This window comes from Helianthus annuus, chromosome 4 (assembly GCF_002127325.2).
Source record: "Helianthus annuus cultivar XRQ/B chromosome 4, HanXRQr2.0-SUNRISE, whole genome shotgun sequence".
NCBI classification, from domain to species: domain Eukaryota; kingdom Viridiplantae; phylum Streptophyta; class Magnoliopsida; order Asterales; family Asteraceae; genus Helianthus; species Helianthus annuus.
The window spans coordinates 1,512,948-1,536,072 of NC_035436.2; the positions used below are offsets into that span (position 1 = coordinate 1,512,948).

Below are 23,125 nucleotides of genomic sequence, written 5' to 3' on the forward strand. Positions count from 1 at the left end.
GGTACTTATGGAGCTTGCACGGGAGGCGCGGTCGTTGTGGGAACATGGACTGTTGAGTTCCATGTTAAACATTTACACTTTATGAACTTGTACTCATGTTTGGGTTTCACAATTATGCTTCCGTTATACTTTAACTATGTTTGGTTTTTGACCACCTTTTATATTGATGGGTTGAATTTTATTTAATACTTGCAATGTTCAATATGATTGGTGGCTTGATCCTGGTCATGTCACGCCCCCCATGCGGTGTTACTCCGCGTGTGGATTTTGGGGGTGTGACAAGTAAGCCCTAGAAAGGGCCTCACACACATAAAATGAGCGGGAAAAAGAGAAAGGATCCGAGGAAGGCATAGAGCATTAAATGCTTGATTGATGGAGAAGAAGGATCCGCCAGAAAGAAGGTACAAACAAGCTGGCTTCATTAAATGAAGCCCCTGATCTCACTGTTGGGGCTCAGACACGTGTCTGAGTCCCCCAAAGACAGCAGAAAGCCGTTAGATGATTCGGTGCCGGTTTCCAAGAGAGTTAAGTGGTCTCCTTTATATAAGGAAGGTAAGAAACAACTCGGGACACACAAGAAAAACCCTCACTAAATGCTTAACAACCTCATTTATTCCGACCACCTCATATTAGCATTTATTCCGAGATAATTGCTCACTCATAAGAATCCACACCAAGGAGAATATTCCGACGATAATACTCGCCGGAATAAGCTTCTCATTATTTTCGGCCAGTTTACTTACTCTCACGCCGGAGCTTGGTCACGGATCCCCCTCCCGGGGTCCTCCGTGACGAGGCTAACGGGTTTCTTTCTTGTAGGAAATGGAAGCAAGGGCATTTACAACGTCAACGAGATCCTTTGACCGTCATCAGTGACCCGAGGACTCGACAATTACTAAGATTGTTCGTAAACAAATGTTTACTACTTGAAGTGTTCACCACTCTTAATAGTTGGTTTTGAAAAATAGAGTTGCCAAATCTTGAGTTCCTAAGTTTTGTTTGATGCCTCTCCTAGTTATACTATAGAAGTTCTTAAATCCAAATCAAAATAAAATCCTCTTTTATAAAATAATTAACAAAATCCCACAATTCAAATAAAATTCCAATAACCAGCATTTGGGGCTTTTTCGCTGACATTTATTTTTAAACTATAATCAAAACTAAATCTTACAAAGAAACCGAAACTCGTTAAAGGAACTAGAATTCTTGATACGTTTAGTTAACACAATACTTTAGCTTGATTTGTATTTGTTAAAAAAGTCGAGTTCTAACAGCAACAACGACAACAACATACTTCAAAAGAGCAAAGAAAGAAAGAATTTATTGGTTAAATTGTTTTAGTATATCAAAAGAATTCATTAGTTAAATCCTTTACTTGGTATATAATACACAAAGATTTCATCATCACTTTACTAATCTTTACAATAAATCAAACAAAAATAGTTAGTATTTACATATCATCATCAAGGTTTAAGTTGTAACTTTTGTTCTTAGGAAGAAACACTCAACATACTAGCAATAATAATAATAATAATAATAATAATAATAATAATAATAATAATAATAATTATAATAATAATAATAATAATAATAATAATAATAATAATAATAATAATAATAATAATAATAATAATAATAATAACAATAATTTATAAATCTCGTCGACTCATTCTCCTCTCTTTCACCTTCATTCTTTCTTTCTTCTAGTTTCCCTCTCATCATCATCATCACTCTTCATTGTTCTTTCATTCCCACATGTTGTAACCTGTAACCCTCCTTCACTCCCAATTTCAATCATGGCTGATGGTTCCTCATCATCCCCAATTCAACCCACAATCTCCAACACCACAACACCCATAGATCAACAACCCCAAACCCTACCCGATTCCACCATTGCCCAAATCACATCAACCTCTTCACAACCCAATTCATCCAACGTTGTATCCCAACAACAATTGATCCAACAACAGCAACAGCAACAGCAACAAAGCAATCTAATGGGAACAGGAACAGGAGCAGGAACGGGAACAGGAACGGGAACGGGAACACCCAATTTTCAAATTCATCAACAGGGTTTACAGAGGTCTCCTTCGATGTCACGTGCGAGTCACGTGCAACAGCAGCAGCAGCAGCAGTATGGTTTGGGTGCGGGTAATTTGAATGCTGCGAGGGTTTACGGGCAGGTGAGTTTTGGAAGCGGGCAGCAACAGAATCAGCAAATGGGGCAGATTGGGAATAATGCGAATTTAGCCCGGTCAAACTTGATGGGTCAAACGGGTCATCTTACTATGTTGCCTAATCAAGCTGCTGCTGCTGCTCAGCTTAATTTGCAGTCACATTTGTTAGCTTCGGTAAAAGTTTTTATTTTTAGCAGAATTTTATGTTTTTTTAGGTTCTTCTTGTGTTGTGAGTTTGATTCAGTTGAAAAAAGTTGTTTTTTTTGGTCAGTTTTATGTGTAAACTGTTTCGGTTTTTAGTACAATTTACATTTTTTATATTCTATTTGTGTTTTGGATTTGATTCAGTTGAAAAAAGGTTGAATTTTGGGTTAGTTTTGTGTGTAAACTGTTGTGTAAAACTTTTGATTTTTAGCAGAATTTTTAACATTTTTTAGGTTCTACTTGTGATGTTGATTTGATTCAGCTGAAAAAGGTTGTTTTTTGGTTAGTTTTGTGTGTAAAATGTTGTGTAAAAGTTTCAGTTTTTAGCACAATTTACGTTGTTTATATGCCACTCGTGTTGTAGATTCGATTCAGAGTTCAGTGGCGAAGCTTGAAAATTTCCACCCGGGGGTCGGAAGTCAACGGACCTAAAAGTATATACCTAATTTTTTTTTTCTTTTATAAAACCGGGAGGTCGAAAACGTATATACCTAAAAAAATTCTATACAAAACGTACATACATAACACTACTGAGCAAAAAGTTCGGGGGGTCGGGCGCCCCTCGGTCCCTTCATAGCTTCGCCCCTGATTCAGTTGAAAAAAGCTTAATTTTTGGCCAGTTTTATGTGTAAAATGTTAAGTGTAAAAGTTTCATTTTTAGCACAATTTACATTGTTTATATGCCCCTTGTGTTGTAGATTTGATTCAGTTGAAAACAGTTTGTTTTTTTGGTCAGTTTTATGTGTAAAAGTTTCAAATTTTAGCACAATTTAGGGGCTGTTCGTTTACATCTTAATGAGGCTCTTAATGATCAGACCTCTTACTGGTTCAACACTTGATGGTTCAGACTTTTTGTTTCGTGAGCAGATGTCTGAATGGTTCAGACATTTGCCTCTGAATGGTTAAGTATTATACAAAGTCTGAATGGTTAAGACCTCTAATCTGAATTGGTCAGACCTCTAATATGCCTTTGAAGGGTTAAGCATTATACTGGCTCTTAATGGTTCAGACCTCTTACTACCTCTTACTGGTTCAGCACTTAACCATCCAGAAGTTGCCAAACAGCCCCTTACATTATTTACATTCTACTTGTGTTGTACATTCGATTCAGTTGAAAAAAAAGTTGTTTTTTTTTGTCAGTTATTTGTGTAAACTGTTGTGTACAAGTTTCAACATTTAGCACAATTTACTTTTTTTTTTTTTATATTACACATGGGTTGCATAGTTATTAAAGCAAGCGCCCAGGCGTGCCTAGACGCAAATAAAGCCCCGGGCCCAACAAATCGCCCTGAGTGCGCCTTACGCCTTTAATAACTATGCTTCAGGTTAGTTCATGTCATAGTTGCTAAAGCGAGCGCCCAGGCGAGCCTAGACGCAAGTAAAGCCCCGGGCCCAACAAATCGCCCTGAGTGCGCCTCATGCCTTTAATAACTATGCTTCAAGTTAGTTCATGTCATAGTTACTAAAGCGAGCGCCCAGGCACGCCTAGGCGCAAATAAAGCCCCGGGCCCAACAAAGCGCCCCGAGTGCGCCTCGCGCCTTTAAAACTATGATGTGTTGTGAATTTGATTCAGTTGAAAAAAAAGTTGTTTTTTGGTCAGTTTTCTGTGTAAACTGTCGTGTACACGTTTCAATTTTTAGTACAATTTACATTTTCTACACTCTACTTGTGTTGTACATTTGATTCAGTTGAAAAAAGTTGTTTTTTTCGGTCAGTTTTGTGTTTAAACCGTTGTGTGATTTGAGTTTGCAGCCGAGGCAGAAGACGGGGTTAGTTCAAGGTTCTCAGTTTCATCCCGGAAATACAGGTGGGCAATTGCAAGGAATGCAGATGGGGATGAACATGATGAATTCCTACACTATAAATAATCAAATTCGGTCAAACGGGTCTCTTGCTTTTAACCAACAAAGGATGAATCAGGGGCAGATGAGACCGCAATTGCAACAGCAAAACGCACTAGCGTCTGGTCAGGTATACATATTTGTCGTTCTCAACTACAATTTGCTTTTGGTATCTGTTTTTTTTTTTTTTGTAAGGTTTAGTGTCATAATTACTGTTTTCTTCCCCGTGGTTTGTCAAAAATTACTATTTCAGTCCATTAGTTTAAAAATTACGATTTCAGTCCCTGTGGTTTCACTTTCGTAACCATTTCAGTCCACCTCGTAACCATTTCAGTCCCTGTACTTACAGAATAATGGATTGAAATGGTTACGAAAGTGAAACCACAGGGACTGAAATCGTAATTTTTAAACTAATGGACTGAAATAGTGATATTTGACAAACCACGAGGACGAAAACAGTAATTAACTCAAACCCTTTTTATGTAAAAACGAAACACACGCATAATGCTTTTGGATAATTCTACCGTTTAGATGTAAAAGATGTGAAGAAAGATATAAGTTGTGGCCTCTTGACGGTTGTTATACTAACTTGACAGCTTAATGCTTTTGATAGGCTTCGAATATGAAAATTTAATCTTTTCTTAACCAATATGGCATTTTTAAGTGCTTCTTTAACCTATGAAGTTAATGCGGTAAAAAGTCGGATATCGGTCCTTGACCGATATTTAAGATATAGGTTATCGCGGTGGGATATCGGTAAATTTAATATCATGCAGAATTTATATATAAAGCTATTTAACACTAACAATTCAGTATACCCTCCTACCATTAACAAATTAACCTTTCGCAACTTGCAAAACACATTGTAGGAACTAGGAACTGATTAATACTTAAAACACTAACATTTAACACTAACAATTAAGACCTAAGTAGTTAATGCGGTAAAATATCGGATATCGGTCAAGGACCGATATTTGAGATTTCGGTTATCGCGGTGGGATATCTGTGGGATATCACTAATTTTAATATCATGCTAAATTTATATATATATAGCAATTATTGTAACAAGTAAGAACTGACTATGACTTAAAACACTAACATTTAACACTAACAACTAACAATTAAGACTTAAAACACTAATAGCAGCAATAAGAAGAAAAATGAACGGCAGAAATAAGAAGAATGGTACTGATATCGAAAAAATATAGGTCCTATGTCGGTCAAATATCGGACAATATGGCTGATATTATCGGTACCGATATTCTGACCAATATTTTGTACGGCTATCTTGGCAGGGGACCGATAACCGATATATCACTGATATATCGGGATATTAACTACATAGATTAAGACTTAAAACACTAATAGTAGCAATAAGAAGAAAGCCGAATGGTAGAACTAAGAAGAAAGGTATTGATATTGGGAAAATCGGTGATATATCAGTCAAATATCGGTTAAATATTGGTCAATATCGCCGATAATATCGGTACCGATATTTAACACCGATATTTTACATGTGGATTATATATCACCGATATTAACTGCATAGTGTATTATAAGAAAAATGGCTTGAAAAAATATGCTAAAGTGCTAAGTAATTACTTACATCGTCGAACAATCTTCAAATGATAAAAAGGAATTGGAGGAGACTAAGAAGGTGGAGATGAAGTGATTTTTTATAAGTTGAACCTCGTTTGATCCATCATCACTTTGAACTGGCAAAAATAGATTTAAAACACTCTTGAGGTTTTGGTTTTTATGTTTTGAAACGCTGATTTGGGCTTGATATTTTGCCGATTGGGATAAATTAATTCTAGAGTAAACTTCCGTTTTGCTCCCTGTGGTTTGGTCACTTTAACGGTTTTGCCCCAAATCTTTTAAAATAGTCATTTTACTCCCTGATCTATGAAGCTTATCTCTATTTCACTCCCCGCCCCTAACGCCATCCAATTCAACTGTTAAATAAATGGGATGGGAAAAGACTAAAATGCCCCTCGTGTGAGGGGCATGTGACCAGGATTTAACAGTTGAATTGGATGGCGTTAGGGGCGGGGAGTGAAATAGAGATAAGCTTCATAGATCAGGGAGTAAAATGACTATTTTAAAAGATTTGGGGCAAAACCGTTAAAGTGACCAAACCACAGGGAGCAAAACGGAAGTTTACTCTTAATTCTATTTAATGGTCGCAGATGAGAAAAATTGGTAAAACAGTTTAGGTAGACATTTAATTTATGCAGTTAATGCGGTAAAATATCGGATATCGGTCAAGGACCGATATTTGAGATATAGGTTATCTCGGTGAGATATCGTGGGATATTGGCAATCTTAATATCATGCAGAATTTATATATATAGCAATTTAACACGAACAGTTTGGTGATATATCGGTCATATATCGCCGATAATATCGGTACCGATATTCTGACCGATATTTGACACTGATATTTTACATGGGGACTGATAACCCATATATCACCGATATTAACTGCATAGCATTTAATTGATTACGATTTTTAGACCTTTTCCTGATACGATACGACTACAAAATTATGAAATTAACATATTTATTTAACGCGTTTTTTCAGACTTAAATTGCGCATCTTGTATCCTTGATGTTTTTATCTTTTTTGCCAAATCCTCGTGTCCATATATCACACACTCGGATCCTCAAAACCAATGAAGACCAATGTGAAAGTTTGAATTTTATTTCATTGACTTTAGAAAACCCGAACACGAAAAATATGAGTATTTCTTATTATAGCTGGTTTGATGTGAGATTTTGTCGGTAGTAAACAACCGCTGCTTTTTATCGTCTCTTTATTGTCATATGCTATAATAAGACCTATCTAAAATTAAAAAAAGGTACACATATACTATTTGCATATCTAATAACAACTTATTCGTTATAATATTGCTGATATTACGAAATTAATTTTTAGAAAATGCAGGCACAGGGGCTATCGAGGACGTCATTCATGAACTCACAGCTGTCACAATTAGGTCAAAATGGTCAATTAGCGATGCTGCAAAACAATCTAACAACACAACAATGGCCGAAGCAAATGCCTACGATGGCAGCGCCTAATTCTCCGTCGTCATTTCGACTTCAACAACAACAACAACGGCAACAACAACTTTTAGGTCAACAGCTTCCTTCTCAATTGCACAACTCAATGTCGTTGAACCAACAACATTTATCGCAAATGATTCAACAACAACAGCAGCAGCAGGTGAATCAGCAACAACAACCGATTGGACATCCGCAGCAGCAACAACTGCCAGGTCAGCAACAACTTTTGCAGCAGCAGCAGCAGTCTCCGAGAATTGCAGGATCTGCTGGTCAGAAATCGCTAAGTTTGACCGGATCGCAACCCGATGCAACTGGTTCCGGGACCACCACTCCAGGTGGCAGTTCAAGTCAAGGGACTGAAGCTAGCAATCATCTTCTCGGTAAACGGAAAATTCAAGATTTGGTCGCACAGGTCTGTCGATATTTAGATTCTGCATTCACATTAGGAATATTAACTAAATTAGGGTTTATTATTATTCTTTAGCATTTTTTATAAGGTAAATTTGGTACATAATTATTCATATTTATTGTTTTTTTTTGTTTTTTTTTTTCAGGTAGATCCAAATGCAACTTTAGATCCTGAAGTTGAAGAGCTTCTTTTGATGCTTGCTGATGAATTTATCGATTCGGTGAGACTCGCTGACTGTACAATATGAACTTTGTGTGTAAAGGTCGCAATACGGGTGGGTTGGGTGATGGGTCAAAACAGGTTTGGTTTTAAACGGGCTGTTTTCGGTATGTGTTGGGCTGACCCACAAACATGATATTCTCCGTCTATTAAATATAGTTATTAGTAGTTAACATTTTAACTATGATTACAGAACAATATTACTACAACTAGGGGTGTAACGAGCCGAGCTGAGCCCGAGCTCGACCAGGCTCGAGCTCGAGCTTGTTTAACATATGAAAGCTCGAGCTCAAGCTCGGCTCGATTCGAGCTTTATTTCTAAAGCTCGAGCTCGGCTCGAAGGTAATTTTTCAAGCTCGAGCTCGGCTCGGGCTCGACTCGTTTAGTATTTATTAATTAATTTATATTAATTATAATTATTATTATACATATAATTTAGTTATTTTTTATATTTATATAAATGGTAATTATTATTATAAAAATATATGTTTACTATATTAATAAAAAAATATATATAAACAGAAAGCTCGATTAGGCTCGCGAGCCGGCTCGAGCTTGATAAGCGAAGCTCGGGCTCGTTTACTAAACGAGCTTGTTTTTAGGCTCGGGCTTGGGCTCGAGCTCGCTTAAGCTCGGCTCGTTGGAGCTTTTTTTCGAGCCGAGCCTGAGTTGCTCGCGAGTAGCTCGGCTCGATTGCACCCCTAATTACAACAGCTGGAATATGTTTTGTTTACTCATGTATTATACATGATTTTGATTCTGAATTTTTTGTAGGTTACTTCATTTGGAGCCACCTTGGCGAAACATCGAAAATCTTCGATTGTAGAATCAAAAGATGTGTTGCTACACCTAGGTACGTGCTTCGCTTCATCCACACAATGCACGATTCATAAACGGGCTTGAGAGTGGCCCAAAGAGGCCCAGTTGATTATATAAAGTGGCATATTGGTTCTAACATCTTATCAAAATCCCGGTTAGGGTCAATCCTAAGACCGATTAGGCCTGAATGTCTGGTTCTAAAGTCCAAGTCCCTTGGACCCAATACTTAAAACCGTTTTTTTCCATGTAGTATACATGTAGTTTCTGATTCCTACTATATTGTTTAATGGTTTTTTTTTTTTTTTTTTTTTTTTTATATTTTTAGTTAGTTTGAATGCAATGTATATGTAGCTAGAGATGAACAAACGGTACCAAATCCCGAAACCGAACGGTACCGGTACCGAACTTCCCGTATCGAATGATTTTCGGTACCAATTCGGTACCCACTTTTTGTTTTTTTTGGAGTTAATTACTATTTTCGTCCCCGTGGTTTGTCAAAAATCACTATTTCAGTCCATTAGTTTAAAAATTGCGATTTCAGTCCCTGTGGTTTCACTTTCGTTACCATTTTAGTCCACCTTGTAACCATTTCAGTCCCTGTACTTAACAGAATAATGGATTGAAATGGTTACAAAAGTGAAATCACAAGGACTGAAATGGTTACGAAAGTGAAACCACAGGGACTGAAATCGCAATTTTTAAACTAATGGACTGAAATAGTGATTTTTGACAAACCACAGGGACGAAAATAGTAATTAACTCTTTTTTTTGGGATCGGTACTTTCCTTTTTCGATATCGGTATTTTACCAATCGTTACCGTCAAATGCGTACCGTACTGGTACCCAATTTTTTCTGACGATTTTTGGGATCAGTACTTTTGGTTCCGGTACTTTCGGTACCTACCGATACTGGTACCGAGCTCATCCCTGTATGCAATTGTAAATTCGTATATTTGTAAATTTTTATGTATAATGCAAACTAAGTTGAGGCATTTTGCCAACGAGAATTATATTTGAACATCGTTGTTATCTATTATTATGTAATATGTGCTGTATTTTTTTTTTTACAGAAAAGAACTACAAATTAACAATCCCTGGATTCTCAAGTGAAGAGAAGAAACAAGAACAAAACAACGTAAGTTCTTTTGTCGTGTGCTATGTTTATTGTTAACAACCCGCTAAATCACACTGTGTGTATATAATTTATCTACGCTATCTAGAACAGTTCTATTTACGTTCGACTAAACAGTTAAATCACTATTCGTATTGGTTGTGAATCGTTTATTCACTATAAAATTACTAATGCACTCACTCTTCTTTTTCAATTTTCATAAGTAGTAATATATTAAATATTTTTTTGTATATTATTATTAACATAGTGATGGTACCCTTTTGAATAAAATGATTTGGTGATGAAACTTAGGGGCGTATACAAGCCCAGAGGCTCGAGAGCTGCTCGTGATCGGTTCGGTTAAAAGCTCGAACGAGTCGAGCCTTAACGAGCCCGAGCTTGAAATAGAGCTTGTTTAGTTATCGAGCCCGAGCTCGAGCTCGAGCCTGAAATACAAATCTCATTTAGGCTCGCGAGCCTAAACGAGCCCAAACAAAATTATAGTTTTTCATGTATATAATATAATAATAATGATGATAACATTGGCGAGCCGAGCTTTGGCTCGTTTAAGCGATATTGAAGCCGGCTCGAGCTTTTCATGTATATAATATAATAATAATGATGATAACATTGGCGAGCCGAGCTTTGGCTCGTTTAAGCGATATTGAAGCCGGCTCGAGCTCAGCTTTTAGCTCGTTTGAGGTTGTTCTCAAAATAGCTCAAGCCAAGTCGAGCCAAGCCGAGCTTGAGCTTCATAAAAACATAATGAGCCGAGCTCGAGCCTAGTCGGGCTTGGTCTCGGCCCGGCTCGTCTACACCCCAAAATTGAAACTTAACCAAGCTGACCCAGTTTGACTTAAGTTGTTGAAATTACGACTTCTAATTATCTACGCTCTACTACGCAGCCAGCAACCGATCTCCACAAGAAGCGTATCGATATGGTAAGCATTATATAATGTTACATTCTCTTTTGATAATGTAATTACTTTGTTTAAATAACTAAACCATTATGAATTCAGATACAAGGACTGATGGAAAACTCGTACTCTGAAGCAAATATGAGTAATTCTAAACCGGACCCACGCAACCAGTTTGGGCCCAATCAGTTGACCAGGCCTTCCCCAAGTTCGGACCAACTGAACCATCTTTCAAACCCTAGTCAAAACCAGCAACATAAACAAGCGTTCGATGGTTACTAGTTCAGTCTTGATGTCTAACCATACCGCTCAAATATCAGGTTTGTCATTTTTTTTTACTTTTTATTTCAAATTACATTTTTCATGTTATTCTTACTAAAGGTGACAGTTTTGACCCAGTCGTTTATAAATTAGTTGATATTGGTTATGTTTTTATCTTAAATGGGTTAAAAAGAAAAGAGTAAATTACGTTTTTGGCCCCTGTGGTTATATCACTTTTACTATATTAGCCCAAAATAAGAATTTTTAACATATCTGCCCTCATGGTTTCTATAACTAACCATTTTGGCCCCTAAGTCTAGAGATCATGGGGGCCAAAATGGTTAGTTATGAAGACCATGGGGGCTAAAATGGTTAGACTTAGGGGCCAAAATGGTTAGTTATAGAGACCATGGGGGCAGATATGTTAAAAATTCTTATTTTGGGCTAATATAGTAAAAGTGATATAACCACAGGGGCCAAAAACGTAATTTACTCAAAAGAAAATTACTCAAAAGTAAACAGGTCAAATGGGCTGAGCACTCTAAGTCGCCGACTTGGCCGTTATAACCAAATTTATTTATATAACCTTAATACTAAAGGTCGGTGGCTTTGCCGCCGACCCAGTCTACCCCTAAACTTTTGTGTAGTGTCAAAATTAACCCTTAATTTTGTAAATGTCACTTTGACCCCCTCAAGTTCCTAAAGTTTCGAGTTTACACTAAAACTAATTTTTACGTTTTTGTTTTTATGTACGTGTCGGTATAAATTCGAGTTTGTCTACGCTTTAACATAATTTTTGTTTGGAAACGAGTCGGGACAATTAGAAAATGTTTTATTTTATGTACGTTTTGAGTTGGACTACGTTTTGACTTTGACGTAAGTTTTGTTTAGAAACAAATAGGATCAAATATAATACGTTTTCATTCGACAACAAAAATTTGAGTTGCTATACATTTTGACGTAAATTTAGTTCGAAAACGAGTCGGGTCGATTGTAGTCTATACTTTATCACGCCGCGTGTGACACCACTGCACGTATTTATTTTATGTACGTTTTGAGTTGGTTTACGTTTCGACGTAAACTTTGTATGGAAAAAAGTCGGGTCAAATATAATACATTTTCATTCAACGGTATGAATTCGGATTACTCTACGTTTCAATGTAAAAAAATTTCTGGATCCGCCACTGTCAACCAGACCTGTTTGGCATGTTTTCTTTTTTCTACCTGTATATTATTCGTATTTCCAGCTTAACCGATTTATTTATTTACCGATTCGTGTCTTGGATTTTGCAGAATGGAGGGTGTGGAACACATGAGATGTTAAATATAGGAGATATAGGGATAGTTGCAGTCAACAAACAGATAATATAAATTATGCAGCTTAGTTTGAGGACAAGTTTTAATTTTGGTTTTTACAAATTGTGATTTAACCATGTTTATGTTAATCAATTTCATATTTTGTTATTCTCATGCATAACATAACATGATATGCATGTATGTATGTATGTATGTATGTATGTATGTATGTATGTATATATATATATATATATATATATATATATATATATATATATATATATATATATATATAGGGGAGGGTTATCTTGAGAACGCTAAATATTGCGAGAACCGTGAGAACAAATGAAAAAACCAATCAAAACCAATTTTTTTTTATACAAACCTCATTGTAATTAAGATACAACATCAAAACAAGAATTTATAACATCAAATAATTCATTTCTCATTTCAAAATCATTCTTTTTAGATTTTTTACACATGTGTAAATATAACAGATTTACACATGTGTAAATGGCAAACTTACACATGTGTAAATTTTCTTTATTTATGAATTCACGTAAATTTAAACGTGTAAATTGAATTTCTAACACTGTATTCGAATAATAATGATAAGTGTAGAAAAAAATTTTGAACTTGAATTGTTTTTGACCAAGTTCTCATGGTTTTTTCATTTGTTCTCACGGTTCTCACAAATATTTAGCGTTCTCATTTAAACCCTCCCCTATATATATATATATATATATATATATATATATATATATATATATATATATATATATATATATATATATATATATATATATATATATATATATATATATATATATATATAGGGGAGGGTTATCTTGAGAACGCTAAATATTGCGAGAACCGTGAGAACGAATAAAAAAACCAATCAAAACCAATTTTTTTTAATACAAACCTCATTGTAATTAAAATACAACATCAAAAAAAGAATTTACAATATCAAATAATTCATTTCTCCTCTCAATATCACTTTTATTAGAATTTTTACACATGTGTAAATATAACAAATTTACACATGTGTAAGTTTTCTTTATTTACGAATTCATGTAAATTTAAACGTATAAATGAAATTTATAACATTGTATTTGAATAATAATGATAAGTGTAAAAAGAAATTTTGAATTTGAATTGTTTTTGACAAAGTTCTCGAGGTTTTTTGATTCGTTCTCATGGTTCTCGCGATATTTAGCGTTCTCATTTAAACTCTCCCCTATATATATATATATATATATATATATATATATATATATATATATATATATATATATATATATATATATATATATATATATATATATATATATATATATATATAGGGGAAGGATAAATCGAAAACCCACTTGAGTTGAGAAAACTCAGAAAACCTTTGTAAAAAAACCATGTAAACTCAAGAAACATTTCTAAAAAAAATAGGAAATGTAATATACATATATTTGAACATTTTTAAAAAAGAAACACAAAAAAACACCAAGTAGTTTTTTTTTTTAAAAAATGTTACAAAATTTCAGGTTACATAATATATATGTCCAAAAAAAATGTAACATGCAAATTTTCAACATTTTAAAAAAAAAAATAGTAAGCGTTTTTTACATTTTTTTTCATAAATAGGTCCGTGTACATTTATATTACATTCCCTATTTTTTTTAGAAAAAAATAAAAATGTTACATAGGGTTTATTTGGGTTTTCTCAACTCACATGGGTTTTCGATTTATCTTTCCCCTATATATATATATATATATATATATATATATATATATATATATATATATATATATATATATATATATATATATATATATATATATATATATATATATATATAGGGGAGGGTTATCTTGAGAACGCTAAATATTGCGAGAACCGTGAGAACGAATGAAAAAACCAATCAAAACCATTTTTTTAATACAAAACTCATTGTAATTAAGAAACAACATCAAAAAAAGAATTTACAACGTCAAATAGTTCATTTTCTCCTTTCAAAATCACTCTTTTTATATTTTTTACACATGTGTAAATATACCAGATTTACACATGTGTAAATGGCAAACTTACACATGTGTAAATTTTCTTTATTTACGAATTCACTCAAATTTAAACGTGTAAATTAAATTTCTAACATTGTATTCGAATAATAATGATAAGTGTATAAAAAATTTTTGAATTCGAATTGTTTTTGACCAAGTTCTCGCGGTTTTTTCATTTGTTCTCACGGTTCTCACAAAAATTTAGCGTTCTCATTTAAACCCTCCCTTATATATATATATATATATATATATATATATATATAGGGAGAAGATCATGCGAGAACCATCTCTTATTGTGAGAACCGCGAGAACCAATGTGAACACACCAAAAATGCCTAAAAATAGCTAAAAATCACACAAAAGATTTTTTTTGAATTTTTTAATATTTTTTATAAAAAAATCGCTACTTTTCGAAGCAAAAAAAATTTTTTTTTTTTTTAAATTTAAAAAATTTTTTTTTGGCTTCTAAAAGTAGCGATTTTAATATAAAAAATATTAAAAATTTCAAAAAAAAAATTTTAGATTTTTTTTTTGATTTTTTTAGGTTTTTTGGGGGTTTAGTTTTAGCATTTTAGCTTGGGGGGGGGGGGGGGTTTAGGTTTTTGGGGGGTGGGGGAGGGGGGTTTAGGTTTTTTTTTTTTTTGGGGGGGGGTGGGGTTAGGTTTTTTTTAGCATTTAGCTTGGGAAGGGGGGGGGGGTTAGGTTTTTTTTTAGGTTTTTAGCTATTTTAGGTTGTGTTCACATTGGTTCTCAAGGTTCTCACAATAAGGGTGGTTCTCGCATGAGCCCCTCCCTATATATATATATATATATATATATATATATATATATATATAGGGGAAGGTTCATTTGAGAAGAAAATTTAATTGAGAATAAAAAGAACAAAGGGTATTATTGTAAAACATTAAATAGTTTTTCATTTATCTTATTTATTATCATCTTGACTAATTAATTAGTCATAAAAACTATCAACCTTCACACTAATGTTTTTTTGACTACACACATCAAAAGTTACCCTACACCTTTCGAAATTTACCCTACACATGTTGAAATTTATCCTACACAACCCGTAATTTATCATATTACACATTGTAATTTATCCTACACTCTAAATTATTTTTTTTTTGAAAAAATATATATTTTGAAGATAAGTTACAACTTTTAACATAGTTAGCTATTAAAGAGGAATACTACTAATTAATGATCATTGTAGGTTTACCATATTACCCTTATAGTAACATTAAATACTTATATTAAATGAAGTAAAATGAAGCATTTTTATTGGTTGAAATTTCTTCTTTTTTCTTCTTACATAAAGTTTCTTCTCATTTGAACTCTCCACTATATATATATATATATATATATATATATATATATATATATATATATATATATATATATATATATATATATATATATGTAAGTATCTATGAAAAACCCATTTAATCTAGAAAACTTGGGAAACCTGAATTGTGTGGACAAGATTGATCCACATCATATCTTTAAAACACATGTTAAAAGGGCAAATTAGTCATTTGTTCAAGCCATCATTTCACCCTCTTCCCCATCCCATCAAGTCATTTATTACCCATCAACTCATTACTTTTTTAAACCAAAAAATATATACAAAACTTTCATTTCTTTCTTCCTTCTTCATCCCCAATTCCTTTCTTCTTCAAAAACCCTAACTCCATTGCTTTCTCCCATCTTTCATGGCCGATTTTCAGGCTTGTTCTACTAGCCATGTATTCCGGAACAACTTAATCGACGATCAATCACCGGCGGTTTACTTCCAGCAGACATCAGGTTCTTCCGGTATGTGAATGAATCAAAAATTTGTTCTCTTTTTTTAGAAGATAATCATGTTTTTCTTTGTTCGTGTTCTTCTTTTTTTAGGAGTCAATCATCTTTTTTTCTGGGTAATCATCTTCTTTTTGGTTCCTTTTCTTCATTTTTATGAGTCAATCATGAACACCCTGCCATTTACATGTTTGTTGGTGTTGCGGATTAGATGATTTATTTTGGATCCTTTTGTTCAAATTATTTGAAGCTTTTTCACATTTTTAATATCTTGAACAACCAAGCAACCAATTTTTATTTTCTTTTTGTTTTGTTGGTGTTTGAAACCCATTACTATACAAGTTTGTGATTTATTCTATAATCAGGTGTTGGACATATTAGAGCTGAGAACATGCAGCCAGAGGTAGAACTTCAATAGTCTCACTTTCAGATGTTTTCACCAAATGAAGAAGATTTAACATTTAGATTTAAAAGCTTTTTTTTCTAAAAAAAATACCTTATTCTTGTTTTTCTAATTACCGGTGCAAACTAGATTTTCAGATATGTGGAGTGATGAGTATGACGAGGAATCACCGCTACGCGCACGAGCTAACGACATTGGGAATTTCCCACTAACCGGACCTGATGTTCATGAAGGTTATCTTTAACCTTTTTGGCAGCATGAAACCATAAATATTATTGAAAAATATTCATTGGTAAATTGTAACATGTGTTAGCATTGCAATAAAAGTGTTAGCACTGCAATAAAAATAACTTTTATGTTTGTATTTTAAAAAAAATATGCATTGTTTACAAGTCTCATATGCATTGATCAACGTAACACGTACACATGTAACATGTAACATGTGTTACAACCTTACAGAAAAGTAAAAAAATCCATGATGTTGTTACAAAATGTAGCCCTTATGACAAGGTTTTCCAAAAAATATACAATTCATGTTATTTTTCAAAATTACTCAGTTGTAACATGTGTTAAATATGTAGCCGTTATGTTTTTTTTTTCGAAAAATATTCAGTTTTTGTTTAATTTACACATTTTATACACAGATGAACAAGGAACTCCCCGCTACTTTGTAACTCAGACCCCACAAGGAACCAAATATTGGACTCCTATTGTTGACAAGGAGTTCCATCCCGTTCTTGGAAAATCATACGACACATTTGAGGAGCTTATTGCAATGTATAAGGTATACAGATATCAAGCTGGCTTCAATGTAAAAAAGGCGCAAACAAAGGTTTGGAATGGGTATGCGACGCACAAATACCTGAGGTGCTCGAAAGCTGCTAAACCGCAACAGAAAAGGACGTTCGACACTCTCTGTGAGTCTTCGGTGATGACCAACAGGAAAACTACACTCACACACACTGATTGCAAGGCGCAGATTCTTGTCCTCATCACGCAAAACCCTACTCGTTTTGTTGTACACAACTGGATTGATGTGCATAATCACCCCCTTATTGACCCATTCAACCGCGACCTTTCAAAAATATCAAGAAAACTCCCATTTGCAACGCAACAATTTATTCACCGAATGAGCATTAATCGTATTGGTCCAGTCAAGGCCCACAGGTTCCTTGTAAGTATTAAAGGTGGTCATCACAATGTGCATGGTACTCCCGACGACTTTAAAAACTTTAGCCAGAAGTTGAGGATTTTTATAGGTAAACGGGATGCTCAACTTTTTCTGGACCGCCTTTGTGATCGAAGGGAAAGTCTTCCCAACTTCTACTATGACTTTGTTGTATCTGATGGGAAATTGAATGCTGTGTTTTGGGCTGATGAGATCTCCAAGCTAAACTACAAGGCTTTTGGGGATGTGTTAGCGTTCGATGCTACTTACCAGACAAACAAGTTAGTAGATATATTACTCCTAATATATGTAACATGTGTTACACATGTAGCTCTTACTTTACAACCTTTTCTGTTACTTCAAAACAATTTGTTACATGTGTTACACATTTAGCTCTTACTTTACATCATTTTCTGTCACAACCTTTATTCTTATTTCGAAACATTAGGCAGTTGTAACATGTGTTACACATGTAGCTCTTGTCTTACAATGTCTCCTAACAAACGTTAGGCGTATTACATGTGTTACACGTCTAACTATTAAGATAAATGGTTGTGAAGAAAGATATCTTTACTGTTACTTCAAAACAATAAGCATTTGTAACATGTGTTACATGTGTTACATATCTGCATTTTTTACATTTCTTACACCTTTACATGTGGGCCTTATAAGATGTGTTAAAGATGTTAGAATTATCTATTGTTTTGAAGTAGAAATAGGCATTCTTACATGTACCTGCATAATGTTGTGAAAAAAGATTCCTTCATTGTTACTTCAAAACAATAGGCAGTTGTAACATGTGTTACACATGTAGCTCTTATATTACAATCTTTCCTAATATGTGTAACACATGTTACAATTGCTTATTGTTTTGAAGTAATAGTAAAGATATCTTTTTTCATTGTTACTTCAAAACAATAGGTAGTTGTAACATGTGTTACGTGTGTAACACGCATTTTCCAATGGTTGTTTTTGTTTAGGTAAGCTACTTTTTGGAAGTTGATTGGTGAAGCTCAGTATGTTCTTCGTTACTTAGTTTAACATATGTACGTTTCATGTGAAACATAAACAATATCCCGCTCGTGTTTCAACATGTATTTTGGTTGTAATTTGACAATGGCATGATTGCCCTTAACTGGTTTTACTAGATGTGTATATTCTTGTGTATGGTACCACTTTTATATGTTACCTTTACCACTTTTTATGTTTAACGACCTATTTTTGTTTTTTTAAAAGGGTGCACCCCTGTAACCAATTCGGTAACCAATCAAACCATCATGTATTACTTGTGTTACACACTGCTTTTATTCGATTACTTCGATCATATTAGATGACAATGATGCCCATGTGTTGCATATACTTTTGTAACGTGTGTTACTGTAACACCCCGAAAACGGGTTTGGTAATCAAACCCCGTTAATACTAAAAGACGGGTAAAGTACCATTAGTAATAAAATTTACCCGGTGAATATTAGGAATTTTAAGTAAATAAACCTAATATTTAATAAAAAGATAAATAAAGGTCTATGGATAAATAAAGTTTATAAAAGGTCTGAGTTAACGGGACCTAAAATAAACTTAGTCGTAAATATCCCCGAAACCCGCTAAGTTAACTAGAAATGTATGGTTTAGTTAATAAGAGGGATTGTGGATTTAAAATAAGAAGGGTGTAACATCCCGAAAATACACATTTTTAAATTTGTATTTAGTTACAAATAAAATTGGTAAAATAAACTAACCAGGATTGGCATTAACCTAGTTAAATGACAACTTATGAGTAGTTAAAATGTTAAAACAAAAGAAAAATGAAACTTGAGGGACTAAAGTTGTGTAAGTGAGAACTAGTAATAATAAAACAAAAAAAAAATTAAAACACAACACTTGTTTGTGTTGTTGGGTTCGATCAGAAGGCAGGGGGCGACTTCAAGCTCCCCAAAACCCTAGTTCACATCAAAAACCACCAATTGAAGGATCAAATCAAGTCCAAAACGAAAATCGAGCATATATTCGTGATCCCCATTGAAAGGAGATCATAAGGTATGTGAAAATTCATGAAAATCCTCTACTTGAAATTCTCATGAATTTGGGAAATCTGAAATTTGATGATGCATGTTTGTTAATTTGATAGAATAGGGATGATATAATGTCTAGGAGTAAAACCCTAGTCAATCACATGTTGAAATCATGCTTATTTCTTATGAATTCACAATCACCATTGAAGGTGATAAGTGGGTGTAGTAGGAACATGTTAAACACTAGAATTTTAATTGTGGTTCTAGTGTAATTTGAGTTCTAGGAAGTAAATTCAGATTTTTGTTAATGTGAAAATTTATGTAAACATGCTTAGTTGATGTTAACCATGGCTAAATGACAAGTATTGAGCTTGTTAATAAATTGTGAGAAATTATGCCCGCAAGGTGTTTTTTAAAATGCCTAAGTGAATGTTATATGTTGAGATTACGAATGAAACGCGTAATTGCCTTGTTTGACTAAATACGTAAGGTGGAATAGTCGTGAATTGAAATGACTAATCTAACCACCTTGTGAATAATGATAGTTTGTCGCCTAACGAGCTAGGTGGAGGCTTGGAAAAGAAGCGGTCAAACGAATCAAGCACGAGAAGAAAACGTATTCGGATGCGAGGTAAGTAGAGCTTACGCCCCTTTACATTATTTGCAAAGTTACTTAATTTCAAGTCATGATATGAATGCTACTAAGTGGTTGGTATATGATATTCCGACGCGATTCAATGAGAGTTGGAATGAGGGGAAAATGGTAAATTAGTCATGTAATGACGAATAATTAAAAACGGTTTTAAGTAAAACAAGTTCAAAGAAAACCGGGATAGGTAAAAGGGGTGAAATGGTAATTAAATACCATCTCAACACGGACAAATGGTCAATTAGACTAAATGGGTCAAATGGTGTGGATAACACCATTTGGCAATAACAATTGACAATCGCTTGTTGAGTTTTGTGATTTCAGGAAATAACATGTGTTGCGTTGCTTTAATTAGAAAATTTAAAGCAAGAAGTATGTAAACGGGTCAATACTATGATCCGAGCCAGGTACGCATATGTGAATTTATAGTTAAAAGTGCAAGAAGGTCTAACATCTAGCCGAAATCCTTCATTTCAAAATGAAGGACTAAATGTGACCAAAGAGCCCTTAATAGGTAAACAATGTAAACGACCCTTAGAGGTTGCCTAGAAACTTATATTATGAGTTTGAAACCCTTAGATGTGTATAAAAGTTCTAGGCAAAAACAATTGCGGGTCGAACGCCTAGAAATAGTTAATTGCGGAAAAATGACCAACCGATAGGTAAAATTGGGAAAAAGGGGTTCATATGTTAAATCCACCACAAAAAAGTTGTGGTGGAATATTTCTAGTTAATTAGACATGGAAAATATTGTAGTATCAAAAGAAAAGCACAAGTTCTAGACCAAAATGCGTAAATACCCTTAACGGGTCGAAATAGAAGTATTAGCGAAACGAGTTAAGAATGTGTAATAACCCGTGATTTGAACCTTGTACAATAGGAAATAATCATAATATTATGTTTACGAAAGAAACAAGGGCCACAATCAAGTTTGTTAGATGAATTCATGAACGGGTCAAAATTTGGGTAAAAATGGTAATAAGCCGAAGACTTAAAAGTCTTAAATTTTTATTAATCCGGATGTCGGATTTTAACTCCATATGATGGAGAATTAAATTAAGGACGCGTAGGAAAAAGAATCGTATAAAACGGATTAAAAACGAGAGAGTTATGTCCGTTTCGGTAAGAACTAATGAAAAATAGACGTGCAGAGTTGACACGGGCGGGTGACTTTTTGACACGGCCGGGTGGCTGGGCTGTGAAAAATATATGTTAACTGACACGGCCGGGTGACTTTTTGACACGGCCGGGTGAAGGGGCTGAAAACAAAACAAAAATAATTTCTTGTTTTGTTACGTTAAGTACGGAACTTGTTTATACTCGATTATTAAAGTGTCAAAACTAATTATTTACATGGTTTTGACCGTAGGTGAAGATGGGATAAGCGGTTTGAAAGATACGAAAGTTTTCGTGCAAATAAACGGCAAAATAGGAAAGCTGGAATGCAGGGGCCACCGTAACTTACGGTGCCACCGTAAGTTACGGTGGAGCTGAAGGCTTTACGGCAGCCCCATACTGATTTACGGTAGGGGCATGTCACACCAGGGGCCAACGTAACTTACGGTGCCACCGTAAGTTACGGTGGAGGCCAGTTGAAAATCCATGTTTTGAGATCAAAAGTTTAACGTTGGGATTCTTTTTCCTTCCATTATTATTACCGGATTTGTTTAGACTTATCACATTTCCCGTATGACTAAAGCATTTCATGTTGATGAAATGTAGGTTCTTTTTGGATGCCGGAAGACGATCAAGCTCGTCGAAGGACCGAACACGATAAAGATACATGCTTCCGCACATTTCCTCGTCGTAAATTTTTAAACGACAAACTCGATCACTTATGTTGAATAACTTATGATTTGTAAAAGTTTTAATAAACTCGTATTTTCATAGTATGTGTAAACTTAATTACACATCTAATTGTTGGTATTTATATATATATATATATATATATATATATATATATATAAACGTTAAATAGTAACCAGAGTGTTACAATATGTAATCTTAATTACATGACTGTTTTTCCTAAATGAGACGTTAAACCTTAGTTTATAAGAACGGGTGTTACAGTTACAAATCACATGTACTAGCATGTTTGGATGTATACACGTTACATATACTAAGTGTTTTATATATACCAAGTGTGTTTCATACACACATCTAACATGCGTATGCCTTTGTGGTGCATATACTCGTGTTACATCTATACGTATGTTATTCACCATATATGTGCCTTGTTTTTTATTCACTACATCTATGTAACACATGTTACTTACATGTTCCACCATGTACTGCATATACTTACGTAAGATGTGTAACACATGTTACAATTGCTTATTGTTTTCAAGTAACAGTAAAGGTATGTACCTTGTTTTCTACTTCATCCTGTGTAACACACGTTACACTTGTTAATGAGTAACACATGTTACAATTGAAACAGTATGTTCACCACCCAATGCTCGTCTACTACTTTTCTTACAATTGGTAGCTAATAATACATGTTAACTAATAACACATGTTAACTGATAAGTGGTAACCAAATACATTTCCCACCATAACTGTTTAAAATAAACAAAATTCATGGTGACTACGATAGTTACAACATATTACAGAGAAGACCAGAATGGTCATATTGTATTTTGGGTTATGGCCATAATTTAAAATAAACAAAATTCGTGGTGACTACGATAGTTACAAAAACCAAATCCCATTTC

At 34.1% G+C, this 23,125-nt stretch overlaps 1 protein-coding gene and 1 long non-coding RNA gene across 4 annotated transcripts; both read left to right on the forward strand.

Moving 5' to 3' along the window:
• Nucleotides 1-1,679: 1,679 nt before the first annotated feature.
• Nucleotides 1,680-12,494, forward strand: LOC110935474 (transcription initiation factor TFIID subunit 12b). Of its 2 annotated transcripts, none has more exons than XM_022177858.2 (9): nt 1,680-2,351; nt 4,135-4,353; nt 7,162-7,704; nt 7,847-7,921; nt 8,695-8,773; nt 9,810-9,874; nt 10,756-10,791; nt 10,870-11,087; nt 12,322-12,494. In XM_022177858.2, the coding sequence occupies exons 1-8, from the start codon at nt 1,797-1,799 to the stop codon at nt 11,047-11,049; spliced, it is 1,752 nt and encodes a 583-aa protein (XP_022033550.1). In that variant the 5' UTR covers nt 1,680-1,796; the 3' UTR covers nt 11,050-11,087; nt 12,322-12,494. The 2 variants fall into 2 exon arrangements, with proteins under 2 accessions (XP_022033550.1, XP_022033551.1); XM_022177859.2 differs by having other exon boundaries at nt 7,171-7,704.
• Nucleotides 12,495-19,600: 7,106 nt separating this feature from the next.
• LOC110935475 lies at nt 19,601-22,328 on the forward strand. 2 transcript variants are annotated; one of them, XR_004891883.1, is made up of 3 exons: nt 19,601-19,787; nt 20,308-20,393; nt 21,781-22,328. It is a non-coding gene; the product is annotated as an uncharacterized LOC110935475 (long non-coding RNA). The 2 variants fall into 2 exon arrangements; XR_004891882.1 differs by lacking the exons at nt 19,601-19,787; nt 20,308-20,393 and adding an exon at nt 20,400-20,818.
• The last annotated feature ends 797 nt before the right edge of the window (nt 22,329-23,125 follow it).